Source organism: Glandiceps talaboti, chromosome 10 (genome assembly GCF_964340395.1).
Source record: "Glandiceps talaboti chromosome 10, keGlaTala1.1, whole genome shotgun sequence".
Classification (NCBI taxonomy): Eukaryota; Metazoa; Hemichordata; class Enteropneusta; family Spengelidae; genus Glandiceps; species Glandiceps talaboti.
The window spans coordinates 17954143-17979882 of record NC_135558.1 but is presented as its reverse complement, the minus strand read 5'-3'; the positions used below and the strand labels follow the sequence as shown (position 1 = coordinate 17979882).

The following is a 25740-nucleotide window of genomic DNA, read 5'->3' as shown; positions in this document are numbered from 1 at the left end:
TAATTACATAGATGATGGGATACAGGAAAAAAAAAACTCTCAAAAATAATGATATGTCTGATTACCATGGCAATGTACAAATATGACGTAACGAAGGGGACATAATTCCAGCTGTTTCTGAGATTAACATACTATGGCAAGTTAATTATTATGGTCCCATATTCAGCAGAAATTAATTTCATCTGGATTACTCTATGCAAATCTTGTATGCTAAATACATATCTGATAATCTTATCTTTATTTACAAATAATATTTTGAATCAGTTTTTTTTTATGAGCTCAGATGATCAACATCTTAATCAAAGTTGTTTTTTTATTGCTACAATGAAAACAAATCAAGCTGCAACAATGAAATGGATACAGCAGTGATTTTTTTTTTTTTTTTTTTTTTAAATGTACATGGTTGATAAGAAAGAACCTTCTACACAAAGGTATCTGCTGTGTGTTGACAGAAAGTTAATGATCACAACTAAATGTGGTGTGGGCGTCTCATTATATTTTGTCATCATTTCCATAGAGGGAGATCATACCTGGTTATTACAACTGCTGACATCAGACCATGGAGGAACTAAACCTGTTACACAAAGGGAATGTAAAGTAGCCATAAAACTGTTCTTATCAAATGATGCAATGTAAATACAAGTCACTGAACTTCCAACATGCTGTGCCAAGTGTTATTAATCCAATTCAGTTGTTTATTTTCCTGGTTTGTAACAGTTTCTGTCCGTTCACGGTCTGATGTCGGCAGTTGTAGTAGTTTGAGGACTCAAGTCACTGTTGGAGTGTTTTACCATGACATTCTTATCGCCTTACTCACTGTTCAGCTCATTCCCTTTCTGCAGCTTGACAAGTTTTCACTGCATTAGTAGATATCACTACATACTATTCATGTTTCTAAGGTTAGGTATACCTATCTTTCTCAGTAAACAAGAAAACTTTTGTACTGGAATTCAACAAAACACAAGAAATGCATAGTACAATGCATAGTCGGAATTCACGATATGATATTTATGTATTTCCTGGGCACAGAATGAAAGTTTTTCGGATGATGCAGATTTTCGAGATATATTGAAATTTCCAAGGTTGCAGGAATAACAGACAGAAATGTTCCCACTTTCATGACACTTTTTCAAACTCAACACAATTTCAGTTCTGGTAGATTAATTCAGTTACTTTTTTATTTTTCAAGCCAACATATACCAAAAGAGCTTCGTATGTCCAAGTTCAGATTTTTTTGAGTTTCTGTAAAACTTGCTGCAAATTCTTTTATAAGATTAACGTTTCACACTTAAATCTCTAAATTTTACATCCTTGAGTAATTTGGGTCAATATTTACATTTATTCAAGCAGAAACTGAATTAATCTACCAGGGTCTGTATGGATTGTACAATTTGGAGAACTGTCTCTCCACTCAGTCCAAAAATATGGAAGAGAATATCTGAATATTTATGGTCACATGGTATGACCAAATAAGGAAGTTGATCAACCAACCAATAGCAACAATGCTTAGTGTGAACATTTTGGAGTACTGGAATTCCTTCAACCTACAAATGATCTGATTGGCTGGAGAGCAAGAACACCATATTCAGTGTCCTCTAATCTGCAAAATTGGTGTTTCTAAGCAAACAGAAGACAGCAATGTACAGATTTGCATGATTTTGACAACAAAAGTGACAAAATACAGAGGAAAATATTCTTTCATTGCACAGGACTTCCACAGATACTGCAACAGCAGGGATACTACTGCCTAACCCTACAAAGCACTGGACTGCACCACTCAAAAAAAACAAACAAAAAAAAAAAACCTAATTTATTTTTTAGAAGAAAAAAAAATGTCTCCTACAACATGAAGTAGAATGCCCTTCATTTATAATCAAATTAATTGTACTTTCATTCTATTCTTTTTCTTACTGAAATTCCACAATAAATGGTGAGCAAAACTTCTCAAAAATTTACATGCATGTCTTGAGGACCAGTATGTGTCTCTATTTCATACAGGTAAAAGGTTTGTAATATATTCTGAACATATTCTCATTTTCTTTCAATATTTCCCCCCTTTTTTCCCCCTCACAAGTTAAAATATAGATCCATTATCAATGTACAACTCTTAAAAACTATTTCACATCTCCTTTCGTTACTTCTGTATTTTTTAGAACTTGTTTACATCTTGTGACTTTGACCTTGGCATCGTTGACACATATACTTGACAATGTATTACACTGGTTTTTGAGCATACAGGTTTTTTAAAGATAGACACAAACTAAATCTATTGTTCTTCAATGTGGTAGATTACACAAGTGGGTGATAGCGGTTCCTCTGTTGTGCGATTCTAATCACCCTGTGTGTGATCAAGAAAGTGTAAACAATGGAAGTCCCAAAACAGTACACTGTAAGTTTATGAAACTTGAACTCCCTACTGAGACTAAAAACCAACATCCATTCAATAGCTTATCACAGTTGTATCAACAAATTGTGACAATAGTTTTAGTTTGTGTCTATCTTAGCAAACCGAAGGCTCACTTACCAGAGTAATAAGAGAGCTTTGAAGAGAGCAAAGCCCCTGTATTTCAGGAGTCCTATAACAAAACACAGATGGTTCTCCTAAGGATTTTTCCACACACAATGGTTTAAAAACTAAGTGACTGGTTAGTTCAGCTCTGAGGTGATGTCCCTCCCCCTGGTATATAAGCCATTATGATTATATCATTGATTTATCAACCAAAATTAGCCCCAAGACCATAAGATGACCATTTTTATACAATTTGTTTTATCATTTACTAAAATGCTCAGGTCTTGAATATACTTTTTTGGTTTGTCCAGAGGGATGCCCTATACTGAAACACTGCCCTCTATTGATACATTTTAGAACAGTGCCCTCTATTACCAGTGAAAGAAATTCCCATTTGAAAGGACTAGACACCATTGATCACTTTTTTTCTGGGAGTTAACTAAATTTCAAGGGAATTCAGTAACTTCTGTTAATTTGTTCAAGAGAGCTCAGAAAGACTTGACTTGGCACCTTGCATGTCATCTAGTTTGGGAGAACACTGGAATTCAACAGGAAATAACGACATCACCTTCCATCTTGTTCATGGACACACATAACACATGTTCAATGCCATTTTGATTACTGTCCACAAAGAACAATGAATTGACAAAGGGACTTGGTACCCCTTTGAATTTGATCAGAGAGAATTATTTAAGAGTACATATTGAAGACTTTCTGTGTATATTTTTATCAACTCTAGGTGAGTGCGAGTTATACTGTCGATGTTTCACAGAAGACTTTTCTCTGTTACACATTGGGAGGGCGCTGTTGCAGCAGCATCACTTCTATTCTGACTACGAACATGGTCAATGCCTCTTTCTGGCAAAAGGTTGGAACACACCAAGTGCCTAATTTCAACCTTACTCTTAAAGCCGAGTCCAAGAATTCACTTGCAAGCCAACTACGGTCAGTTCAATGAAAGACTCTTCACTGTCAAAGACTTCTGTACAGCCTTCTTCCATGATTCAATCATGAACTTCAATAAAGAGCCTTCTACAGTCAGACTAGTACAGCGCCCTCTATGGGTACAACTTAGTAGAGTGTCCTAATGACATGTTAGTACAGCTCCCTCTGTTGTCAGTATTAACAATATGCAGTACGGACACTTCCACAACATGGAGATTCAGGTACATGTAGTGTAGTCACCATCTTATTAGTCAGACAATGATCTCTCTGACATAATTATTGTACTGCTGGTCATACAAAAGTTCCAGTACTGCAGCCATTAAAAGCAGGTCTTGTTTTTTTTTTCCATGGTTGAAGTCTTCTTTGATGTACGACATCACCCTAACATCTACATAAAACTAAAATGTAACATTTCACCACCAGGTGCCTTTAGAAGAGCGCCCTCTATTGGCATCCATGATAGCAGTAGTAAATATAAACATGCATATATATCAACAGCTCTCTTCTGTCTAAAAATCATTGGTGTCAATTGGAAACATTCTTTTTTTTAACAATGTACATTTCACTTTCTAGTACATGTATCACATGTTCTTGTTGTCTGGACATCGACATAAAGACATCTGGGGGAGTATAACGTTTTCCTGTGTCTCTGTCAGTCAGTGTAAATAAATTATAATCAACTCCCTGTAGGTTCTAATTTAGCAGGTACGTATAATTTTCTAGAATTTTGGTTTAAATCTTCTTTGTTTTCATCAAAAGACTTCATAGTCGCCTCCAGCTTTATTAGGTGTTTTATCCCCGCCACTTAAAAATGCTTCTAATTCGTCCATTTCTTTCTCCATTTCTTTGTCCTTTCCTTGCTCCTCGTCCATTTTCTTGTGTTTTTTCTTCTTCTTCTTTTCCTTTCCAGAGTCATCTCGATCTCGTTCCTTGTCTCTGTCCTTGTTTTTCTTGTGTTTGTGTTTCTTATGAGATCTTTCTCCGTCCTGTAAAGACAAAACACCCGTGATGACTGAATGTTCACTCTACAATCTGACATACTGTCTGGGTCTGGAGATCGGACTTGCATATTTAAATAAAATTTGCATGAAAAGTTGAACATTGCAGACTGCAAACAGGAAATTGAGAATACAGCGCCCTCACTCAAATTGGGGGTATCATCACCTTATAGTACCGTTTGTACCACTCTGTGCCTTGTATTCTGTCGAAGTGTAAATCAGGGATGTTTTTCACATTGTTCAGACATCGAGGAAAGCAGCAGTGCTCTATGATTAACCACAGTAACTTATACCATGTATACCCCCAAGGTACACACAGACAGGAAGTAGAGCGTAACCATCATAAACTTGAAGTGACAAATATACACATTTCGGACACAAATTTGCTTTTAGAGGTATACATCAACTCTCACTTTGCACAGCTGTAAAATTAGCCAATTTTCGCCATACATGTAGAAACAACTTGAGGGTGGTCAAGCCGAAAGTGTCAAATGCTTTGCAACACTATTGTTCTCAACAACATCACACATGACAACAGAGAAAGCTCGACCATAATCACATGTTTGACAACCATTTGCATATCTTGCGAGAACGTACAATCCCTTATTTGGATAAACAAATATAAAATCTGATAAAACGACTAACCTTCTCCCTGTCCCTGTCCTTCTCTTTGTGTTTCTTTTTCTTGGTAGAACCACTTCTTCTGTCTTCCTCACTACTTCCTTCCTTGGTTGATGCAACTGAAGACGTGGCTGAAAGACACAAATAATTATAAAATATAACTTTGCACATGTCATCCTTGAAGAATCATGGATCTAATTGGCCACTCCAGACTGCAAAACAGGATATTGAGAATACAGCGCCCTCGCTCAAACTTTGGGGGTATCATCACCTCATAGTACCATTTCTTAAGAGCTTTGTCCCTTGGTATTCTGTAGAAGTGTAAATCAGGGAAGTTTTTCGTATTGTTCAGACATCAGGAAACCAGTAGTGCTCTATGATAAACAGAGTAACCTATACCATGTATACCCCCAAGGTACACACAGACAAGAAGTAGAGCGCCACCATGCACCATGGCAAAGTTTGGAAAGGCCTATTGCCTTCACCATTTTATATTCATCATTTTGATTTCTTTTCTTGTTTTCTATTGGCACACAGAATATCTACAATGTCAACACGGCTATATCTGCTGATCAAAACTCTTGGGACAATTTTCTCTATAGGATCACATAATCTTCATTTTAGCATGGAAACACAATACTCTTAGTACTATGTGAACAATGCTAGCTACATTTTTGTGTGTGAAACACTATTATTTTAACAGATCAAGCCAGATGATGAAATGTAGCAATGTAGAAAAACAAACCCTTTCAGGTGAAATAATTTTCCTCGTACAGACAAATTGACTTACTTGAGGTAGTAGATGGTGACGATGTCTATAGTATGTGTTTCTAAGAAATCTAAATTGACTTACTTGGGGTAGTAGATGGTGATGAAGTCTTCCTGGACCCTATAGTATGTGTTTCTAAGAAGTCTAAATCACTGCTATTAAAACACAACGCTGGGGATTGTACAGTTACACCACTTGTCTTTGTTTTTCTTTCCTGAAATTAAACAAAAGTAGTTCTGTAAGATATCATTGAGTGCGTGTTTTGAAATGTATGACTAGCACATCTTTTCATTAGTGGGAACCTTCAGTGTCTCTGGTAGGTGGTGACTGAGAAGGAAAGAATGTTACTGTACATGAAAGGAACGCAAAAACTATAGAAAGAATCTAAAATGTCTCTGGTAGGTGGTTGGAGAGGTAAGAAGTCTTACATTGCACCAAGGTGGAAGGGGAGAGGGAAGAAGACTTACACTGCACCAAGGTGGAAGGTGAGAGAGAGGAAGTCTTACACTGCACCAAGGTGGAAGGGGAGAGAGAGAAAGTCTTACACTGCACCAAGGTGGAAGGGGAGAGAGAGGAAGTCTTACACTGCACCAAGGTGGAAGGGGAGAGAGAGAAAGTCTTACACTGCATCCAGGTGGTTGAGGAGAGAGAGGGTGCATCGTTTGATCATTGTACTTGTTATACCTTAGAGAAGAAATGACTGACTGCTGGCATAACATGTTTTTGATACTATTTAAGTGAAACTGAATGACATGATAATTTTTGTTTTTTTCAGGAAGCATTTTGAAAGTAGTCACTGCTTACATTACCTTGGTCTTGGATAAATACTACGCAACCACTGTCATTGTCAATGTTAATTAATTTACATCCTCTAAAAAGTCAAAGAATATCTTTTGAATCAGATGTGTCTTTATGACCTGGTGAGATGAGTACAAAACTAACAACTGACATTTTTTTAAAAAGTTTTAGATAACAGAACATTTGTTTTTAATGATAAATATTTGTATTTTAATTTCATTATAATGTCAATTTTAAAGATGAAAGAATCCGAACACCCTACCTTCCTCTTCAGGGAATCTTCATCATCTTCATCCGGATCTTCAATCACCATGGAAACCTGATTGTTATGTACATCATCATCATCGTCATCATCACTTTGAGTCATATCATCACTGCCTTCAGTTGTAGATTTCCTATTTCTCCTAACTTTGTTATCAGGTATACTATTAACACTGTCATTACATATTGCACTATTCACAGGTTCCAGACTCAGTTTGCCTATTTTATCTAAAGTCTTTGCCGTGATTTGAGTCGGTGACCGTTTCTTTTTAGAATCCCTTTCTTCATCAACCTTTTGATTCTGAGCAACAAACGGACTATCATCATCTTCATCGCTAGACAGTTCTACGTGAAAACTTGCAGCAACATCAGAGGTGTCTTTCTGTGATACGCCCTCATCTTCAGAGTCGATATCCTCAACAAATCCAGCTACCATGGGGTTATGACCAGCATCATCACTATCAAATAAACATATCAAGTCGTCAGATTGTTCTACCAGGGTTCCCTACCAAAATTAGGGTATAAGCTATGCAAATATATGTAAATTTTACCATTTTTACCCCAAATAAGGCACAAGGTATGCAAATGTATATGAATTTTACAATTTCCTACCAAAATTACAGAACAAGGTATGGAAATCTATGTAAATTTTAGCAGGGTTCCAAATTCAAAATTGGGGTACAAGCTATGCAAAATTAACATTTTAGGAACTTGAATTTCACTGCTGTTGATTTGAACAAGTCTTGGGTTGACAGTCAGTTTGTGGGATAAACCTGGTATACTCCAAAGGTTGATATCATATGTAGATTTATACATGAGAACATCTTCTTTAAAACATAACATATTCCTTTACTACACATGATTTTTTCATATAGTCTTCAGTGATTGGCTTAGACCATATCACATAGTATGGACTATTGACCTATAGTGACCTCAATTTGCATATAGGGGCACTAGTCATGTTGTTTTGCCCTAGGGCAATATTCATATGGCATGGCAGTCTTATCAGGGATTTGCTTTGACTATAGAAAGAACATGTGCCTGAGAATGTGCTGTGTTATAAAACAATTATTGCCTTGCCGTATTCGGGCACTAGTTGATGTCATTTTAACCCTTGTGCTGTAATGTGGCAACTATTTGCCTCGGCTTTCAGCCTAGCGAAATAGTAGCTAAATAACGGCCCTTGTGGTAACATGTATATAGTATCGCCCTCAAAGCCAGGCAATATGTGTATATTATCGCGTAATCAAGGCCCGTGAATCAAAATGCCTTGAGTGTTTCAAAGTTGCTGTTCCTATATCAGTATGTACACCATTCTTGGATCCATGATTTCCATGTTGATAAAGAAGGAGTACACTTACTCATCGCTATCAGCATTGTGTTGTGTATGGTCTAGGCTTGTACTATCATGTCGACTTTTACCAGTGTCGTCAAGAAAACTATCAATACTATCACCAGGAATAAAGTCTTCAACACCCTTCACATTTCCTGGTGATGGAACGGCAATTTCTAATGCTGGAAAAGGAAACAATTTTGATGATGAATAAGGGATGAGATCAATAGTTCAATGCTGGATAATAAACTCCATTGTTATACTTAGGCCTCAGCCCCCCCCCCCCCCCCCCCCCCCCCCTTCTAACTAAATTGGCCAAAATTAAAAGATTTTCAGACACCACAATCAATTTCAAATCAGTATTTAGTAGTATGTAGTGTTATGAATACAAAGCCAGTATGTAGAGAGTAAAAAATAGTTCTTTTCCTCACACTTTACTTTATTTTAATGCCACACATTTACTATAGCACAAATTCTTCCTTTTCTCAATTTGACAACATTGTTATAGAAATATTTGCATTCAAGGGTACAAACCATCCATTAAAAGATTAAAAGTAAAATCGATTTTGGAGGATGAGAACCAAAATGGCCCTCTCTGGTGTATGGGTGTTTCTTTTTCAACTTTCTTTTTCATGTTATACAGCTGGTGAAAATACAAGTAACTATTACTTACATGGACTCTGTTCCTGAGAAGACTGTTTATCAGGTAGACTGGTACTGCTACCACCACTGAAGAATCGACTAACTTTCTGTTGTAATGATGAACTGCTCTCAGTTGATGGTTGTTGTTGTTGTTGTTGTCTTGTAGGCGTCGTGGTTCCAGGACTAGGAACAGGACTCAGTTTACTTGGTGTCAGTGAGTTTGGTGTAACAGAATTGGATCCAACTGGAGGAAACAATTAACATTCAGTATAAGTAACAGACGTGAGAATCAGTAAAATGTAGTTATAGGACAGAGCCCCATGACAAAGTGAGTGTAAAATGTGGCGTACTCAGAGTATTTACACAAGCACTGCAGTGTTTTCTATGGCTGTACTTTCACATGTGTTGCGAGTAAAAGTGCAGAAGAAAACAAAGCAAGCAGTAGTGGACATACATGTATCCCTGAGTACCCATAAATGGCACTCGTGTGTGGTCATGGGGTTCTGTTAATATTATGCATGTGCATCCAAAACAACAAATTTCAATAAAAAGTTATTCTGTGCAATTTCATATACAAGGAACAAATGTAGGGCCTCATTTCATATCATTTGCATACATTACTGCAATAATGTTTTCAGTATTGCACTGCAATGCAAATACCACTAGTATGCTTACACTGCTACAAGTAACCACTGGTTACATGTACATATGTAATAATCACTAAATACAGAATAATGTTTCCACTCATAAAATATTGTAGACTGTGGTGGTAGTAAATACCAATGTATAGGGGGTGGGGTGTACAGGGGGTGGGGGTGGGGGTGTATAGAGGGGTTTGGTGGAAAAATTTTCTGAGGGCCAAAGGTAAGGAAGCCCTGTGGAAGTCTTTCTCAACATTTTCAGTTAGAATTATAAAATTAATAGTTCGTACCTTGTGATGGTGACTTGCCTTCGTCACTTTCTTCTTTGTTAGCTGCCGCAGCCGCCGCTGCTGCTGCAGCTTTCTGCTTGGCTTGGTTCTTCTGTTTGGTTACTAGTGTCTCTAAGTATCTGTACAACAACAACAACAACAACACAGACATTAAAATATTACAAACATGTGACAATGAAGTTTTAAAAGCATTTGTAAGCATCTAATTCTTTTTCTTTTCTTTTTTTCATATCATGACCATGGGAATGTCACATCTCTTCTTTTTACTTTCTTTTTTAATTTAATTTTTTTTATATTTATTATATAAAAAAATGAAAAAAAATGAAATTGCAAAAAACAAAATGTCACATCTCTCAATTATTTCAATGCTGATATAAAACCTTGACATAAACAATTAAAATTCCAACTTTCTGTTCTTAAAGATAAACCAGTTTACCAAACAACAGACATAAACCACCACTATTGACTGGAGCACATGTAAACATAGTCTCGGTTGCCCAGACTCTCGTCTCTAGGGGGTCTGGGAAACACCACGTTATAACTCGTTTGGGGAGTTCTCATGGCAGCGCCCCCAGAGACGAGAGTCTGGATAACCGAGACTAATGTAAATATGGCAACCAGTGGCCAGGATGAGTGACCTCTAGAGGTCAAAAGCAACCAATTACCTCACAATACTGGGTTTACCATCACTATTTTGTAGTCAGGGTAACCAATACTAAATTGCCAGGATGTATGACCTCGAGAGGTCAATATCAGACTATTACCTCACAATTTTGGGTTTACATACCATCACTATTTAGCGACTGATAAGTGTAGTCATAGTAACCAGTACTAAAAAATACCAGGATGCATGACCTCCAGAGGTCAATATTGCAATTAGTCAATACTTACACTTGATAATTCTGTTCATCTGAATCTGCATATATATCTAATTCTTCTAGGATACAGTCTATGTCTTTACGATTGGTTTCTAATTGTCTCATTAGGGTTTCTCTCTGTCAACATAAAACAAAATTCAATATGAGGTTGAATTTGTCAGACTTTGTTGCAAATCGTGTTGAAAAGTAAGCGTACAAACAGTCAAATAAATTCAAAATATTAAATAAATATTAAATACATCAAATTAAAATATTAAATAAATTCCAAATCATCAGATTTTTAAGGGTAAGAGAATTTGAATGTTAATCTGCACTAGTTGTAACTGGTGTATTGTTTTAGTTATCAGGCAACCAACTATATATTTATTGTAATTTGTTAACAGTATTGAAATAATCCCAGAGTATGGTAATGTATTTGTGTTGCTGTACACATACATTGTAGCATGATGCAATCAATGTATCCAATCAAATTGATTTTTGGGTCCGCACCCAAAAATCAGTACCCCCAATGAATCATGATTGCAACTTATTACTATAGTACTAATGGATAAAACCAACATCTAATTGATATGTACGATGTCTAATTGTTGGTACATACAATTTAACAATTTTCAGTGAATATATTGTTGTTGTCTGATTGAAAATATATACCCCAGTTACAGCTACAAATGTAGTATATTAAAAGTGCAATGAGAAGCCAGAGAAAATATACATGGTACGTTTCGGACAGTGTCGTACAGAGATGTGTGGTTTACGACGTCCAATGATGTACATGTATATAGCACATCTTGATTCAATTTTCATTGCTCTATAATGAGACAATGTATACATATGTACAATCATATTTATATAGATATAAAATGTGAAATGTCCTGGTTGACTTACTTGTAATATAAGGAATGGTACATTAAAGAACTGGTGTAGAAATTTTAATCCAAAACCGTTCTTCATTGAGGATTCTGCAAAACGTACTATTGTCGAACCAACAGGTCTGTTGTAGACAATACATACAAGTGAGTAAACCACCATGTCAGGAAGTGACTTCATAATTCATATACCCATAAAATGAATAGTTGGTATTACACCAAAAACCAACTTGAACAAAAAATATGGAATTTATACACTGGTCATTCTACATGACTGCAATGCATGTCTACGTCACTGATTCTGCTGTGTTCAAAACATGAGTCAAAGCATTCAAAATTGCTATTACTTTCCCTGATTTTTCTTTTGATATAACTGGTCCTGGTATAATTATGTTATTCCCCAATATTTTACTTCATTCACTGCATCAGCCAGGAAATACTTGTGACCTAAGGGTTGTTACTACTCGTCTAGAGACTCGTAGTGACAAAGCCCCTTTAAGTCACGTATTTTCCTTGGCTGAATACAGAAAAATATTGGGTAGTAATATCTAACTATAAGTACACTCTTTGTACTATCTACTGACAATATATATCTCATATTTTTACAGCACACATATGGGAAAACCAGTGACCTTTGACCCACACAAAGAACTGCATCGAGTACAAAACATGACAATTTTCACTTTGTGATGAGCTGTCCCAACTTGTCACAGTAGCAATATCAGAAATCTATGATAAGAAAGAGTTGTAATGTTTATACTACACACAATCACTGAACCACATACCTTTCAAAGTGTTCTACAAAGTACTTAATTTCATCTCGGCTCACAACTCGGTGTTCACCCATGTCTGCAAAGTTAGCTAACACTAATACTGGAATGTGATTTGGGATCTTAGGAAGCTCTCGCTGTATATAGTCATATGTCCTACAAAACAAACAAACACATAAATAAATAAGTAGATATTTAAATAAAGTACAACTCTACCCTGAAATTCTGTCTATCATGAACCACTTACTGAGAGGCGCCGTGTCCCCTCAAAAAAATTGGGTTAGAAATGGCTGGTTTGTGATAAAATAATAAATAATAAACACACACATTTTTAAACTCTTGGTCAGGTAGATATCTAAGTTTGTCTTGTAATTTGTTCTATTTATAGTTAGGGCTGTCTCACTCTACTTGAGGGTAACAATCACACTGTACAAACAAGGAACATCACCCTCCATGATGTAGCTGACACCTCTCTGTACGAATACAACATTCCATGTCACAGTTTAACTGTAAGGTAACCAGGATATACATGTATACATGTATACAACATGGTGCAAACAAGGTTAATTTCACCCGCCGTGATTTATCTCACACCCCTTTGTAAAATAGAACATTCTCATCTCTGGATAGTCTGAGAGTTACAAGATTCAATACTTCCCAACAATAAATATTTCCCAAGTTTCAACAGACTAAGATTTGGCCATATAAATATTAGTCTGTAAGACACAGACATTCGTGCCACGCTATCAGCCAGCACTCATCATGGTTAAGAAGACTGATAGGGCTGAACAACACCATGTATCATAGAGTCTAATATATCATCCACTGAAAATGTTTATATGAGGAAAATATTTCATTTGGATGCTTTTAAGTTTTTTGGATCATGTGCTGTTACACGATAAATCACCTAATAATTAATAATTCAAATCTTTTCAAAAAGACCATATTTATAATAATCCATAATCCATCACAAGCTCTCTAATAAATAGAAAGACCTTTAGGGAATCATTACATATTCATATCGATAAAATGTTCCCAATAATACTACATGTAGGTCGTATTTTATCTCAATATGTTCTACTTATGAAAAAAAAAAGAAGCAATTATCAAATTGACATCAGAATGTGTGCAATAGCTGCTTGACACCAAAATAGAACACAATGGCATTTTCAATCAGAACAACCTTTTCAAATGTGACATTTTGGATGTTTTTAAATGATTAAATTGCAAAAAAAAAAAAAGAAGAAGAAGAGAAATGGGAGCTAACCACTGCTTAGTGATGTCCATCATCATCACTACACCATGTGTTCCTTTGTATACGTCTAAAAACTCAGCATCCAGGCATGGTTCGCGTGAATTAGCTTTGGCGTCTGGATCATTTTCTACTTTTAATCCGTCATGCTTTTTCCTGCTTTTTCCTTTATCAACGACATCCCATACTTCAACTTTTACTATGTCATCAGTATCTGAAAGGAAAACATAAATGCCAGTATCAAAAACTGTATCTTTTTAAGTTATCGATTCCCACTTCACACCAGGAGGGTCATCCATTTTATTTTTGAGTTTCTCATTATATTACATGTACCTCCGATTGGAGTTTCCCATCATATTACATGTACATACCTCTGATTGGAGTTTCCCATCATATTACATGTACATACCTCCGATTGGAGTTTCCCATCATATTACATGTACATACCTCCGATTGGAGTTTCCCATCATATTACATGTACATACCTCCTCTCATGTATGTACTTCTAAATGACAGTTCTGTTGGTCAATTAAATTTTTTTAAACTAAAAAGGTATGTGTATGTGTGTGTACATGTTAGTGATGCTTTCAGTTAGTAATTCTACATGTATTTTCAACAATCTGGATGCCTTAGAAATGAACAAATTAAAGTCAGAGGGAAATGATGAGTCATTTAAACAGGTCCCAAATTTCAGCAAATAAATTATCATTTTTGAACAGATACAATGTACATGTATGCACTTGTGCTATTGTTATATTACCATCACTGGCGTTATATTTTTTTCAGGTCCAGTCATTGAAAGCATCAATTTTTTTCCCCTTTCACTGAATCAAAGAAACATAGGGCCAGTTGTGGTCACGAGAAACATAGTAAAAACAACTACATTGTACCAGTAACTCTGAAGTAAAGCACTTTCTCTATGTGCTACACTTGTTTATATCATTCATATTACAACCAGTAACACTGAAGTAAAGCACTTCTCTATGTGCTACATGTACACTTGTTTATAGCATTCATATAACAACCACTAACACTGAAGTAAAGCACTTCTCTATGTGCTACACTTGTTTATAGCATTCATATTACAACCAGTAACACTGAAGTAAAGCACTTCTCTATATGCTACATGTACACTTGTTTATAACATTCATATTACAACCACTAACACTGAAGTAAAGCACTTCTCTATGTGCTACACATGTTTATAGCATTCATATTGCAATAGTGCAGCAGCTAACAAGAATATTGTGCACTTTTGGTTAAAAGAATGAAACTTGGCACAGTTAGTCATTGACCCATATTGAACATTTTCAGATATGGATCCAAGTAAGCAGCGCCCTCTAGTGGCCATGAGTGGAAAGATTAGTTTTTCTTGCGATAATTAACAAACTAGTACAAAATACCTACTAACAAAATGAATTTTGTGTTATTTTGTCATAAATATTGATATTCCAAAGCATTTCTGTGATTTTGTTCACATTTTCCCTTAGAAATGGGTGTGTAACATTGTGTGCATGTTCAAAGAGTCAATCTCTTTTCACTTAGTTTGATTCTATCATGGTCAATGTCTGAAAGCATCTACACAAATCTTGTACATTCACATTTGGTCTACTAGTATTGATCCTGCACTTCTATTTGTCGTAGATTAAGCAAGATTCACTTCAAGTAAGTCAAGCTACCTAATCAAGTTAGGCAGTAGCCAGCTAGACATAGAATCAATTGTATTGCTAGTAGTAGTAGCAGACATGTCAAAAGCATACAAGCTTGTAGATACATCAGAGCCAGGTCCTTCTGGACAAATTAGCCATGAAATAAATTGGCAAATGTGCATTCTTTGCCAGACTCTAACTAGTGAACCATTACAGTGCCCTGCAAACTCAAAAAGAAAAGACTTTGGTGCAGGATATAAGTATGTTGCAGAAAATCTCATTCAGTTTCATGAACTGAATGCATTACCCTTAGAAGTAGATATGGAGAAGCTAGACACAGGTTCAGGAATTGAAGATACCTTTAGGGAGAACAAAGCAGCTTGGCACAAAACCTGTAGAAATAAAATTAGTACCATGCATTTAGAAAGAGTGCGCAAAAGGAAAGCAGAAAAATCACAAGATTCAAGCCCTGTAAAAACCAGAAAAGCTCGTTCTGTATGTAAACAGAAAGAAGGTGCTTCAGATATATGCATATTCTGTGATAGTGTTGCTGGTCTAGCTGGTCTTCATAAGGCATCTACATTTGAACTCGATTTTAAAGTGAGGAAATGTGCAACAGAACTCAATGATACAAAATTATTGTCAAAGCTTGCAGGTGGAGATATGGTTGCTATTGATGCCCAATATCATGTAAACTGTTTGGCAAAGTTATACAAACGAGCACAATTACTAGAAAAGAACACTAAAGAGAGACAAAGTGAGGGTGCTTTACACGGTATAGTATTTGCAGAATTGGTTTCTCACTTGGAAACTTTTCGTGACTCCAAAGAAACAAGACCAGTATTTTACATGGCAGATATAAAGAACCTGTACGCATCAAGATTACAGGAACTTGGTGTTGAAAATGTCAAAGTGCACACTACACGACTTAAAAATCGAGTTCTGGCAGCAATTACCGATCTCAAAGCTTATAATCAAGGAAGGCAAATCTTACTTGCATTCGACCATGATGTAGGGGAAGCACTCAAACAAGTATGTGATCAAGACTATGACAGTGAGGCACTAGCCTTGGCCAAAGCTGCCAAACTTGTTCGTCGAGATATATTCAACACAAAGCAGGAATTTAATGGACAATTTCTTGAAGACAGTCAAGAAAAAGCTGTGCCTGCATCTCTCAATGCTCTCATAAGTATGATTCTAGATGGACCAAATATCAAGGAACAGGCAGTTGAAATGAAACCAAAGTCTCATGCATCTCAAGCTATATCACAGCTGATTGTGTTCAATAGCGTGAAATCAAGGTACATTCAGTCTCCTTCTTCTACAATGTCAACTCGTCACAGTAGAGACAAGGAAACACCAGTACCAATATATCTTGCATTGAAGATCCATGCTGAAACAAGGAAGCGTGGTCTAGTTGATACTCTCCATGGCATGGGTTTGTGTATCTCCTATGATCGCCTCCTTTCAATCTCTACAGACATTGGAAACAAAGTATGTGAAATGTATGAAGAGGAAAAGGTGGTATGTCCTCCAAAGCTGAAAAAACAGCTGTTCACAACAGCAGCTGTAGATAACATAGACCACAACCCAAGTTCTGCTACAGCAAAGGACTCATTTCATGGTACTAGCATTTCCATGATGCAGCACCCTACTTTAGAAACACAGGGTGTACCACGTGATGTCCCAGTACTGGATGTATCTGGAAATGAATATAAAAGTACTTCAATTGCACCAATGCCCATGTCATACATAAATGTTCCACCAGCTCCTCCAACTAGAAAGGATCTATTAGTGCCACAAGGAATTGGACCAATAAAACCCAATACACCTCTTTTTCCAGAGGTGCTAGAAAAAGAGTATGAGTGGTTACACCATCTGAGACAGCTTATCAATAAAACAGAGCTTAGCAAGGATGACTTCATCTCATGGTCTGCATATTGGGCATCAATGCAGCCACCAATGAATGACCCTACAACAATTGTAGCTCTTATGCCACTGTTTCAGGAATGTGCACACTCAGTTGCCATGATCCAACATGCCATGAACACTGTAAAGGCTGCAGTACATTACCTAAACCCTGAGCAGGTACCAGTGGTAGTAATGGACCAGCCTCTGTTTGCTATTGGTAAAACAATCCAATGGAACTTTCCTATCACTCATGGTGAAGACAAATTTGTCATAATGTTTGGTGCACTACACATTGAAATGGCAGCATTCAAAGTTTTGGGGGACTGGCTTGAAGGTAGTGGTTGGACAACAGCACTTTGTACTGCTGGTGTCACTTCAAGTGGTACAGCTGACTCCATGATAAAGGCTGCACATCTTACTAAAACAAGACATGCTCATCAACTCACAGCAGCCACTCTCTTTATTCTGCAGCACCAAGCATACGACACATACATGAACATGGTTCCAGAAAATCCTTTGGAGTTCACAGCATGGTGTGATAAAATGTCAATTGAACAACCTCAATTTCAGTTTTGGTCACTTGTCCTTCAACTGGAACTCTGCATTCTCAGGTTGGTTGGGTCTATCCGAGAAGCGAACTTCTCAAGGTACTTGGAATCTCTGGCCAAATTGATGCCATGGATATTTAGCCTTGATCACATAAATTATGCTCGGTGGCTCTCTGTTCACATAAGAGACTTATGCGCCTTACCAGAGAGCCATCCCTCAGTGTATCAGGCATTTTGTAGTGGAGGATTTGTTGCACGCAAATCTAAACGCCCATTCTCTGCCATGGCACTTGATCAGGCACATGAACAATCTAATGCGCTAGTGAAAGGGGATGGGGGTGCAGTTGGACTGACAGAAAACCCATCAGCTCTCAGACGATGGATGGTTTCAGGACCTGAGGTATCCAGAATGATACAGGAGTTTGAAGAGAACAGAGGTACCAAGGAAAGTAGTCTGGTACATCATGAGCAATCCCTAGGCGTGCAAAAGTCCTTTGGCAAAGATGTCTCATCACTTGTCATGGTCTTCAATGAAATGGGAAACCCTTTTCAGGAGGACAGTGGTGATCTCCTTGCATTAGACACCAAGGATATTATGGATCCTGAAGTTGTAAAGACTGTTAGAGAAGTATATAAGAGGGGACAAGAACAATATGACCTCTTTGTCAAAGAGAGGTTCATAGATCGAACCAAAACTATACAAGAACCAATAAAAAAGAACAAAATGTCATTGTTCTCAAAAAAGAAGACAACAGTGAAACAAAAAGCCCAGGTCACAACTTTAAAAGAAGACTGTGCTTTGTTCTCCAGACTGTACATTGCATGCCAGTCTCGAGATGGTAACCTTGAAGAGTTTTTCAAGCATGAAAACCAGCCATGGCCTCCTTCTTTGGCAAGACAGGATGAAATGAGAACTGGGAACAAAGCTCTTCTTCTGACTGAACTCGAAGCCCTCACACAAACTCGAGTCGCAGCACCCAATGTTACTGCAATGGTTTTGGATGGTGCTATGATTGTCCAGATGCTGTCTCCAGGTACTACAAAGACATTCCAGGAGTACAGTGACACAGTGTTCAAGCCATACATCTTGTTGAATTTAGATCATGTGGATAGGCTTGATATAGTATGGGATGTGTATTTTGCTGACAGCCTGAAGGCAGCTACAAGAGAGAAACGTGGTAAAGGTGCAAGAAGGAGAGTAAGTCCATCATCAAATATACCAAGTAACTGGCAAAGCTTCTTGCGTGACAATGATAACAAAACTGAGCTCTTTAGGTTACTGTCAGAACAAATGACCTCAACTGAAGTAGATGGGAAGGAACTGTACAGCACTTTTGGGAATGAAGTTCTCTGTACACCTGCTAGACTGGACAAAGGTCGCATAGAGCCATGTTCTCATGAAGAGGCAGATACACGTTTGGCTCTCCATCTATGTGATGCAGCAGAAAATGGGCACCAGAATATTATGGTCAGAACAGTTGACACAGATGTTGTTGTCATTATTGTATCAAATTTGCATTTAATTCCAGTGGCTAAGGTGTGGATATCTTTTGGTGTTGGCAGACACTATAGGTACATCGCAGCTCATGAAATTGCAAACTCTCTGGGCCCGCATAAAGCGAAAACATTATCCATATTCCATGCACTGACTGGTTGTGATGTGACATCGTTTTTTTGTGGGAAAGGCAAGAAGTCAACCTGGGATACATGGCAGGTATTTCCAGAAGTCACAGATGCATTTCTCACTCTAGCAGAGGCTCCAGAACAAGTGCCTGACAATTGCATGTCACTAATTGAACGGTTTGTGATTCTTTGGTATGATCGAACCAGTGGAATGCATAACGTTAATGAGGCAAGGCAACATCTGTTCTCCAGAAAATCACGAGCTCTCGAGAATATTCCCCCTACACAAGCAGCCCTCCAACAGCATGTACTAAGAGCAACCTACCAAGGGGGACATGTTTGGGGTCAGGCCTTGCAAAGAGATCCTAAATTACCAAGTCCAATGGATTGGGGTTGGACAAAAAAAGATGATTCACCATGGAAACCAAAGTGGACAACTCTTGGTCAAGCACACGAAATGTGCTATGAGCTGATTCACTGCAACTGTAAAAAGGCATGCAGGGGCCTTTGCAGATGCTATAAGGCTAGTCTCAACTGCACTGCTCTCTGTTACTGTGAAGGAAACTGCCACCAGGACTGACTGGGTATTTGTAATGGAACACTTGCATGTTACAATTAACAGTATATATCAATGATTTAAGATATTTTTGTCCCTGATTTCTGATATATGGAAATAGCAGTGAGTGGTTAACATGATAGAATTAGCTATTTTCCACAGCAAATGTTACACATTTTCGTAAAATATGTCAATAATGTTGCAAAACAATGTTGTTGTTCATTGCTTATGTTGATAAAACAAGTTTCTGACATAAATTCCCAATTTTGGTGAAAATATGGTCATACTGGATGAATTTATTAGCCCATATTTGAAGGAAATGCATGGTTTACTGAAATTTCCGTTTCTGGCCACTAGAGGGCGCTGATTTTTTTGGATCCATATCTGAAAGTGATCAGTATAGTTCAAAGTATATATGTGGCAAGTTTCATGCTTTTAACCCAAAGTGCACGATTTGGCCAAAATCGTGGGTTAACTGCTGCACTACAATGAGTAACACTGAAGTAAAGCACTTTCTCTACAATGTATGTGCTAAACTCGTTTATAGCATAAAATAAAGTGTAAAATTATACTGTTTCAATTGGTTTATTTACATGTACAAGCCTAGAGCATGTGGCCTTTCTAATGTGGTCAATTAGCAAATGAAACCGTATACTTTTACACTTGATATGGATTCTATAAACGAGTGTGGTACATACGGAAAACACTTTACAATGTACTTTGGTGTTACGGGTTGTAAAACTTGTTGCCCTCATGTACCAGTATCATATCAAAATCTATACCTTATCTATTTCAACCTACCACCCATATGCTATTTATTCATATTTACCAATATGGTAGCTGATCTGATTTCTGTTCATGTCAAAAACAACAATGTAAATCTGCTTAAGCCTTTATACCTGGATTTAACAACTTCATCACAGCAGTAAATATATATATATAATATATATAATATTGAAAATAGTCAATATTGAACAAATATTACAAAACAGTTTATTGTTGCAAAACAAAACAGCCTCCCTGCATGAAATGCTCAGAGACCAGACAATACACAGGTGAATGAAATCAGTTAATAACATAGTTTTCTCTCTAAACATCCAAGCACACTTTTGACAAAATGAAAATTAAACCCAAAACACATTATTTTATGATTATATATATATATATATAATATATATGATATCACAACGACCATGTGGCCAGTGATGCTCTTCAACTGGCAATTACATACATGTACAGGCCAGAATACAAAACTGTCACTTTTTTTTCAAAACACATCTAGGTCATTCTATGTACTATATGTACATGTATGTTAATATAACAAATTACATGTAATTGAATCAATATTAATTACACTACAGATCTCACATTGCTTTTTACTTCTGAAATAATGATACAATTCTCTATCGTGTTCTAGATACCCCTACACATTAAAAACAAACAGTTTATTGAAAGATATTCAGTAATTACAGAACATCAGAGTTGACACAAACTATTTACATTTTGTATCAATTCTTTTTTTTAAAATAATAAACTGTATTATTCAGATTGAATGGTTATGACAACAGCCAATATTAATGACACATTCCTACATAAACTATCCCTGAATAGGAACATTCATGCAGGTATACTGGAAATTCACAATAGCACACAGATTTCCAAACACCCATGTTTATATTTGTTGGGGTCAAAGGTCAACTTCCTATTGTGCATGTACTTTAGAATATGGATTTTTACACTGAGTGAAAGCAAATGGTGATTAATCAATAAGATGGGAATAGGTGTATGAGTGTTTTTGCTAAGGTTTGTAAATAACATAGGGTTAAAGCTTGTAAAACTATAGATTTCAATACCTTGTATAATAATTTTTGTGGGGAACCCAATTAATCGAGGACGAGAACTCGGAGAAGCCTGAGGGCCCTAGGGGTATATCTGATATCTGATCAAGTACCCAAGTTACAGAGGGGGTGGGATACCTGGGGGCGGTACCAGTGGCCAGCTCTACTAGACGTAGTAGGGGTATGTGGTCAATACTGCCAACGCCAGACCCAATTTAGACCCATTTTGACCAAAAACTAATAGTAATACCCCATTTTAGACCATTATACAGTTTGTACATGTTTCTTGAATATCAATTAGACCAAAATACATTTAAATTAGTACATATGTAGTTCCATATTAAGGAAATGATGGCTCCATAAAATGTAGTTTTCACTTAAGATTGTATTGTTTTACCTTCAGGAGGCAACATTTTGGGGTAATTAATAACACAGGTATGATTTGGCAAAGGACAATGGGACCACATTTTAGATTCTTCAGCTCAAAAAAAAAACAGACCCCAATTTAGACACAAAGGGCTAGAAAATGCATTTCAAAGGGTGACACATACTACATGTACATGTAGTCAAATGGAGGGAGAAGCCCACCCCCACCCCACCCCAACCCTGTGGTATAATCTCATAATTGTATTGATATCAATTGGTACCATGCACAGTAGTCTAATTTTGTTGGGAACCCTGGTAAAATTAGATATCTTGGGAACAATGGTAGATTTTACACTCACACGACCCTTACCAAAAACATGGGTATTCCTATATTTTGCTCTCAGTATATAACTTATCAAACGCAATGTCTGCTAACACTATAGAGGGATCGTTAGGTTCAGTAATTCAAATCTATACTTTTCAAAGAATGAGCCTAATTTACACAATACCAAAGCACTGCAGTACAGGCAAAAAAAAAAAACTTTTGACAAGATGATCTCTTCAAAAATGCAATTAAAAGACCCAGTTCAGATTAGACTACATAGTAAGGCTGAAATCTGGCAAAAATATACATTTCAATACCATGTACAATAATTTTTATGTGAAGCCTGCATAACAGAGGAAGGGAGGGGATACTACCCAAGTACCCAAGTAAATGTACGAAAGGAGATGAAAGTATCTCAATTCACAGTGTTTTATTATCTTACTTATTCATTCTTACATCTCTGCCATCAAAACACTTACTTTTATAATTCCATTGTATACTAGCCACTTGAATTTCTTGTGTTGCGATGTAATCTTCTATAAACTTCTGTCCTTGTAATCTGTGAAACAATGTTGTTTTGCCTGTATTTCTATCTCCTTTGATGATGATTTTCACTGCAGACAAAACAAAACACAATGATCTCAGTAAGATGCTATAAATATCAGGTTGACGTTTCAACAAAGTAAAATTGTAATGAGTTGTTTGGCAGCTTATCAAGGTATCTAGGGGTGATTTGACAGGTCAAGGACATCAAGGTGTCATCAATAGTCCAGCCAGGCTGTAATGTGACAACAGTTTAGCTAATGATGACAAATATTTTATATTATTAGACAAACCTGAAGGACACTGAACAATTTTACACAGGATGGAGCTGTTTTGAAACAACTGGTCACAAAATTCAGAATTTCTATCATTATATTATATTTGACGTTATAAGAGTGGTTGAGTGAACAACACAAAGTTATGACCAAATGTTGTGATGTCTTGCCAGATACATGTACATGTATGGATTTTGTACAAGCTTTGTATTGGCTAATGTAATTTTTAAGATTTTAGAAGTTACAGTACATGTAGCTATACATTATTATACCCTCTGAGAACATCTATCTTGTGATGATGATGATCAATGACTATGATGATGAAGGAGGTGATGATGATGGTGATGATGACAATGACAATGATGATGATGATGATGATGATGATGATGATGATGATGACAACAACGATGATGGTGATTATGATGATGATGATGATTATGATGATCAGTGTGGCCTCTAACTTCTAAGCCAATTTGACACACCACTGATGCACACGATTTTTAATGACGCACCACAATTTGGTGTTCCCCTACATGTACAAAATGTATCTCTTACTACATGGATGTGGTGACTCAAAGAAAATCCCAGTTTTTATTATTTTGACAATGATGACGACGCCGACGCCGACGACAACGATCAGATGGAGATAATGATGACCATGATCATGATCACAACAACAATGCTGCTGCTGCTGATTATGATGATTATGATTATGATTATGATTTTAGAATTTGACCACCTCTAGGCATGCCATGAAAGTAAATGATCATTTGATATGTTGGTTGACACCATAACTTTGACTCCATGTCATGTGCTACCCATACATGCATTACAAGTACTTTAGGCATATATCAGAAGTTGAAAATGTTATCCATCTCTGAGTCCTCATTAAAATTGTCTAGGGCTAATACTAATAATGTAATAAAAATGTTTTGGGTTTTTTAAACTTCTGATAGTCAATGTCAATGACAATCATCATTAGATGTTTTTCCCAAATATTTTTCCGTGTTCAGCCATGGAATATATGAGTGACCTAAGGGACAATTGTCACTATGATATGAGTCGCTAGGTTAGTGACAACCTTTAGGTCATGAGTATTTTCCAGCTGAATGAAGAAAAATATTGGGAAGTAATATATACAAAACGTAATTATACCATTGCCAGTAATCTTTTTTTTTTAAACCAGAGAAAATAAAGGCAATTTTGAGCGTTTTGACTCATGCTTCGAACACAGCAAGCAGAACCAATGACACAGATACACGTTGTCGTGATGTAGAAAGACCAGAGTATGTATTCTATATTTTTTTGTTGAACCTGGCTATTGTACTATGACATACAAACAGTAGTAGTCTGGAACATCTGACTACAGGTCCTGGGCTAATGATTTTTATATATTACTGAAAACTTAATGAAAACACAGAAATAAATTTTTTTACTTACATGTATGACAGAGAAAGTTAAATCAAGCAAGTAATTATTTTAAAAACATAAAACTTAAAGAGTTATTAATATTTGGGGATACTGAAATTAAAATGCTGAAATACATATGTATTCAACAGTATTTCTACCAGTACCAATGCAGACAGACGTCACTTGTGATAACTACTAAAATATCTTTAGACCTGACAAATACTTCACTAATTCTGGTCAATATCATATTTTAAACATCACTGTATGTACGTTTTAGTTATTTTACTTTGTTATAGTTTAACTTAGCTTCGTTAAGCTCAACTTGTTTGGTCATTCGTCCATAGCCAGACAGAGTAATGTACAATATAACACGTAGTACATTTTTATTTATGGCCCAAGATACACAAATCAAAGATTTAGTATGTGTTGACTATAAAACGTAAGATCTGTAGCTAGATAACTCGTTCTTCCAAACTACTGTCGGAATTGCGAATTTGTAAATGCTTGACGACTTCCTTTGATTTGAAGTCAGAATTACTGCAAACCAAAAACTCGTAAATCACATTTCAACTGATGCAGATACTGAGATTGAAAAATGAATCGTCAAAACTTACTATTATATTGAACGCCTTTGGCAAATTTCTTTTGCAAATTTTGTCCCATTGCTTGCATACCACAAGGGACAGTGCCTTTATTTTGGGCATCTGTCCCTACCAGTTTCTTCAACGCAGAGAACATGGCTGAATACGAGTCCCGTCTGTTTACTTCCGCCCTACATGAAAATCAAAGACAGTCTGTCGAAGACGTGACAGCCAAGCAAAACGTCACCATGTCCACGATCACGATGTAAAATTGGATATGCAAGGTTCCCACAAGTTTTGTTATGTTGTCTTGATATTTCTCAATACTCCTACGATCTGGAGGATGTGTAAATTGACAGGTTACTGACGAATATTCAAAAGAAATGCAAGTTTTGGTGAAATAGAATCCGCAACAACGAAGGTGACCTGCAACACCTGACTTATGGTCAGTATTCAAGGGCAAGATGATATGAAAAATATAGCGCACAAAATTTCGAACAAATAATGGCATATTTTTCATCATTTTCTGTCTCACTTCTTAC

General features: G+C 36.6%; 1 protein-coding gene across 1 annotated transcript; it reads right to left on the bottom strand.

Moving 5' to 3' along the window:
* LOC144440985 (rab-like protein 6) lies at positions 1–25581 on the bottom strand. Its single transcript, XM_078130481.1, has 13 exons — positions 25232–25581; positions 22869–23003; positions 13589–13787; positions 12337–12477; positions 11571–11676; positions 10699–10802; positions 9808–9926; positions 8908–9120; positions 8263–8416; positions 6903–7359; positions 5927–6056; positions 5098–5204; positions 1–4440 (listed from the first exon to the last, which is right to left on the bottom strand). The coding sequence occupies exons 1-13, from the start codon at positions 25353–25355 to the stop codon at positions 4207–4209; spliced, it is 2223 nt and encodes a 740-aa protein (XP_077986607.1). The 5' UTR covers positions 25356–25581; the 3' UTR covers positions 1–4206.
* Positions 25582–25740: the final 159 nt, after the last annotated feature.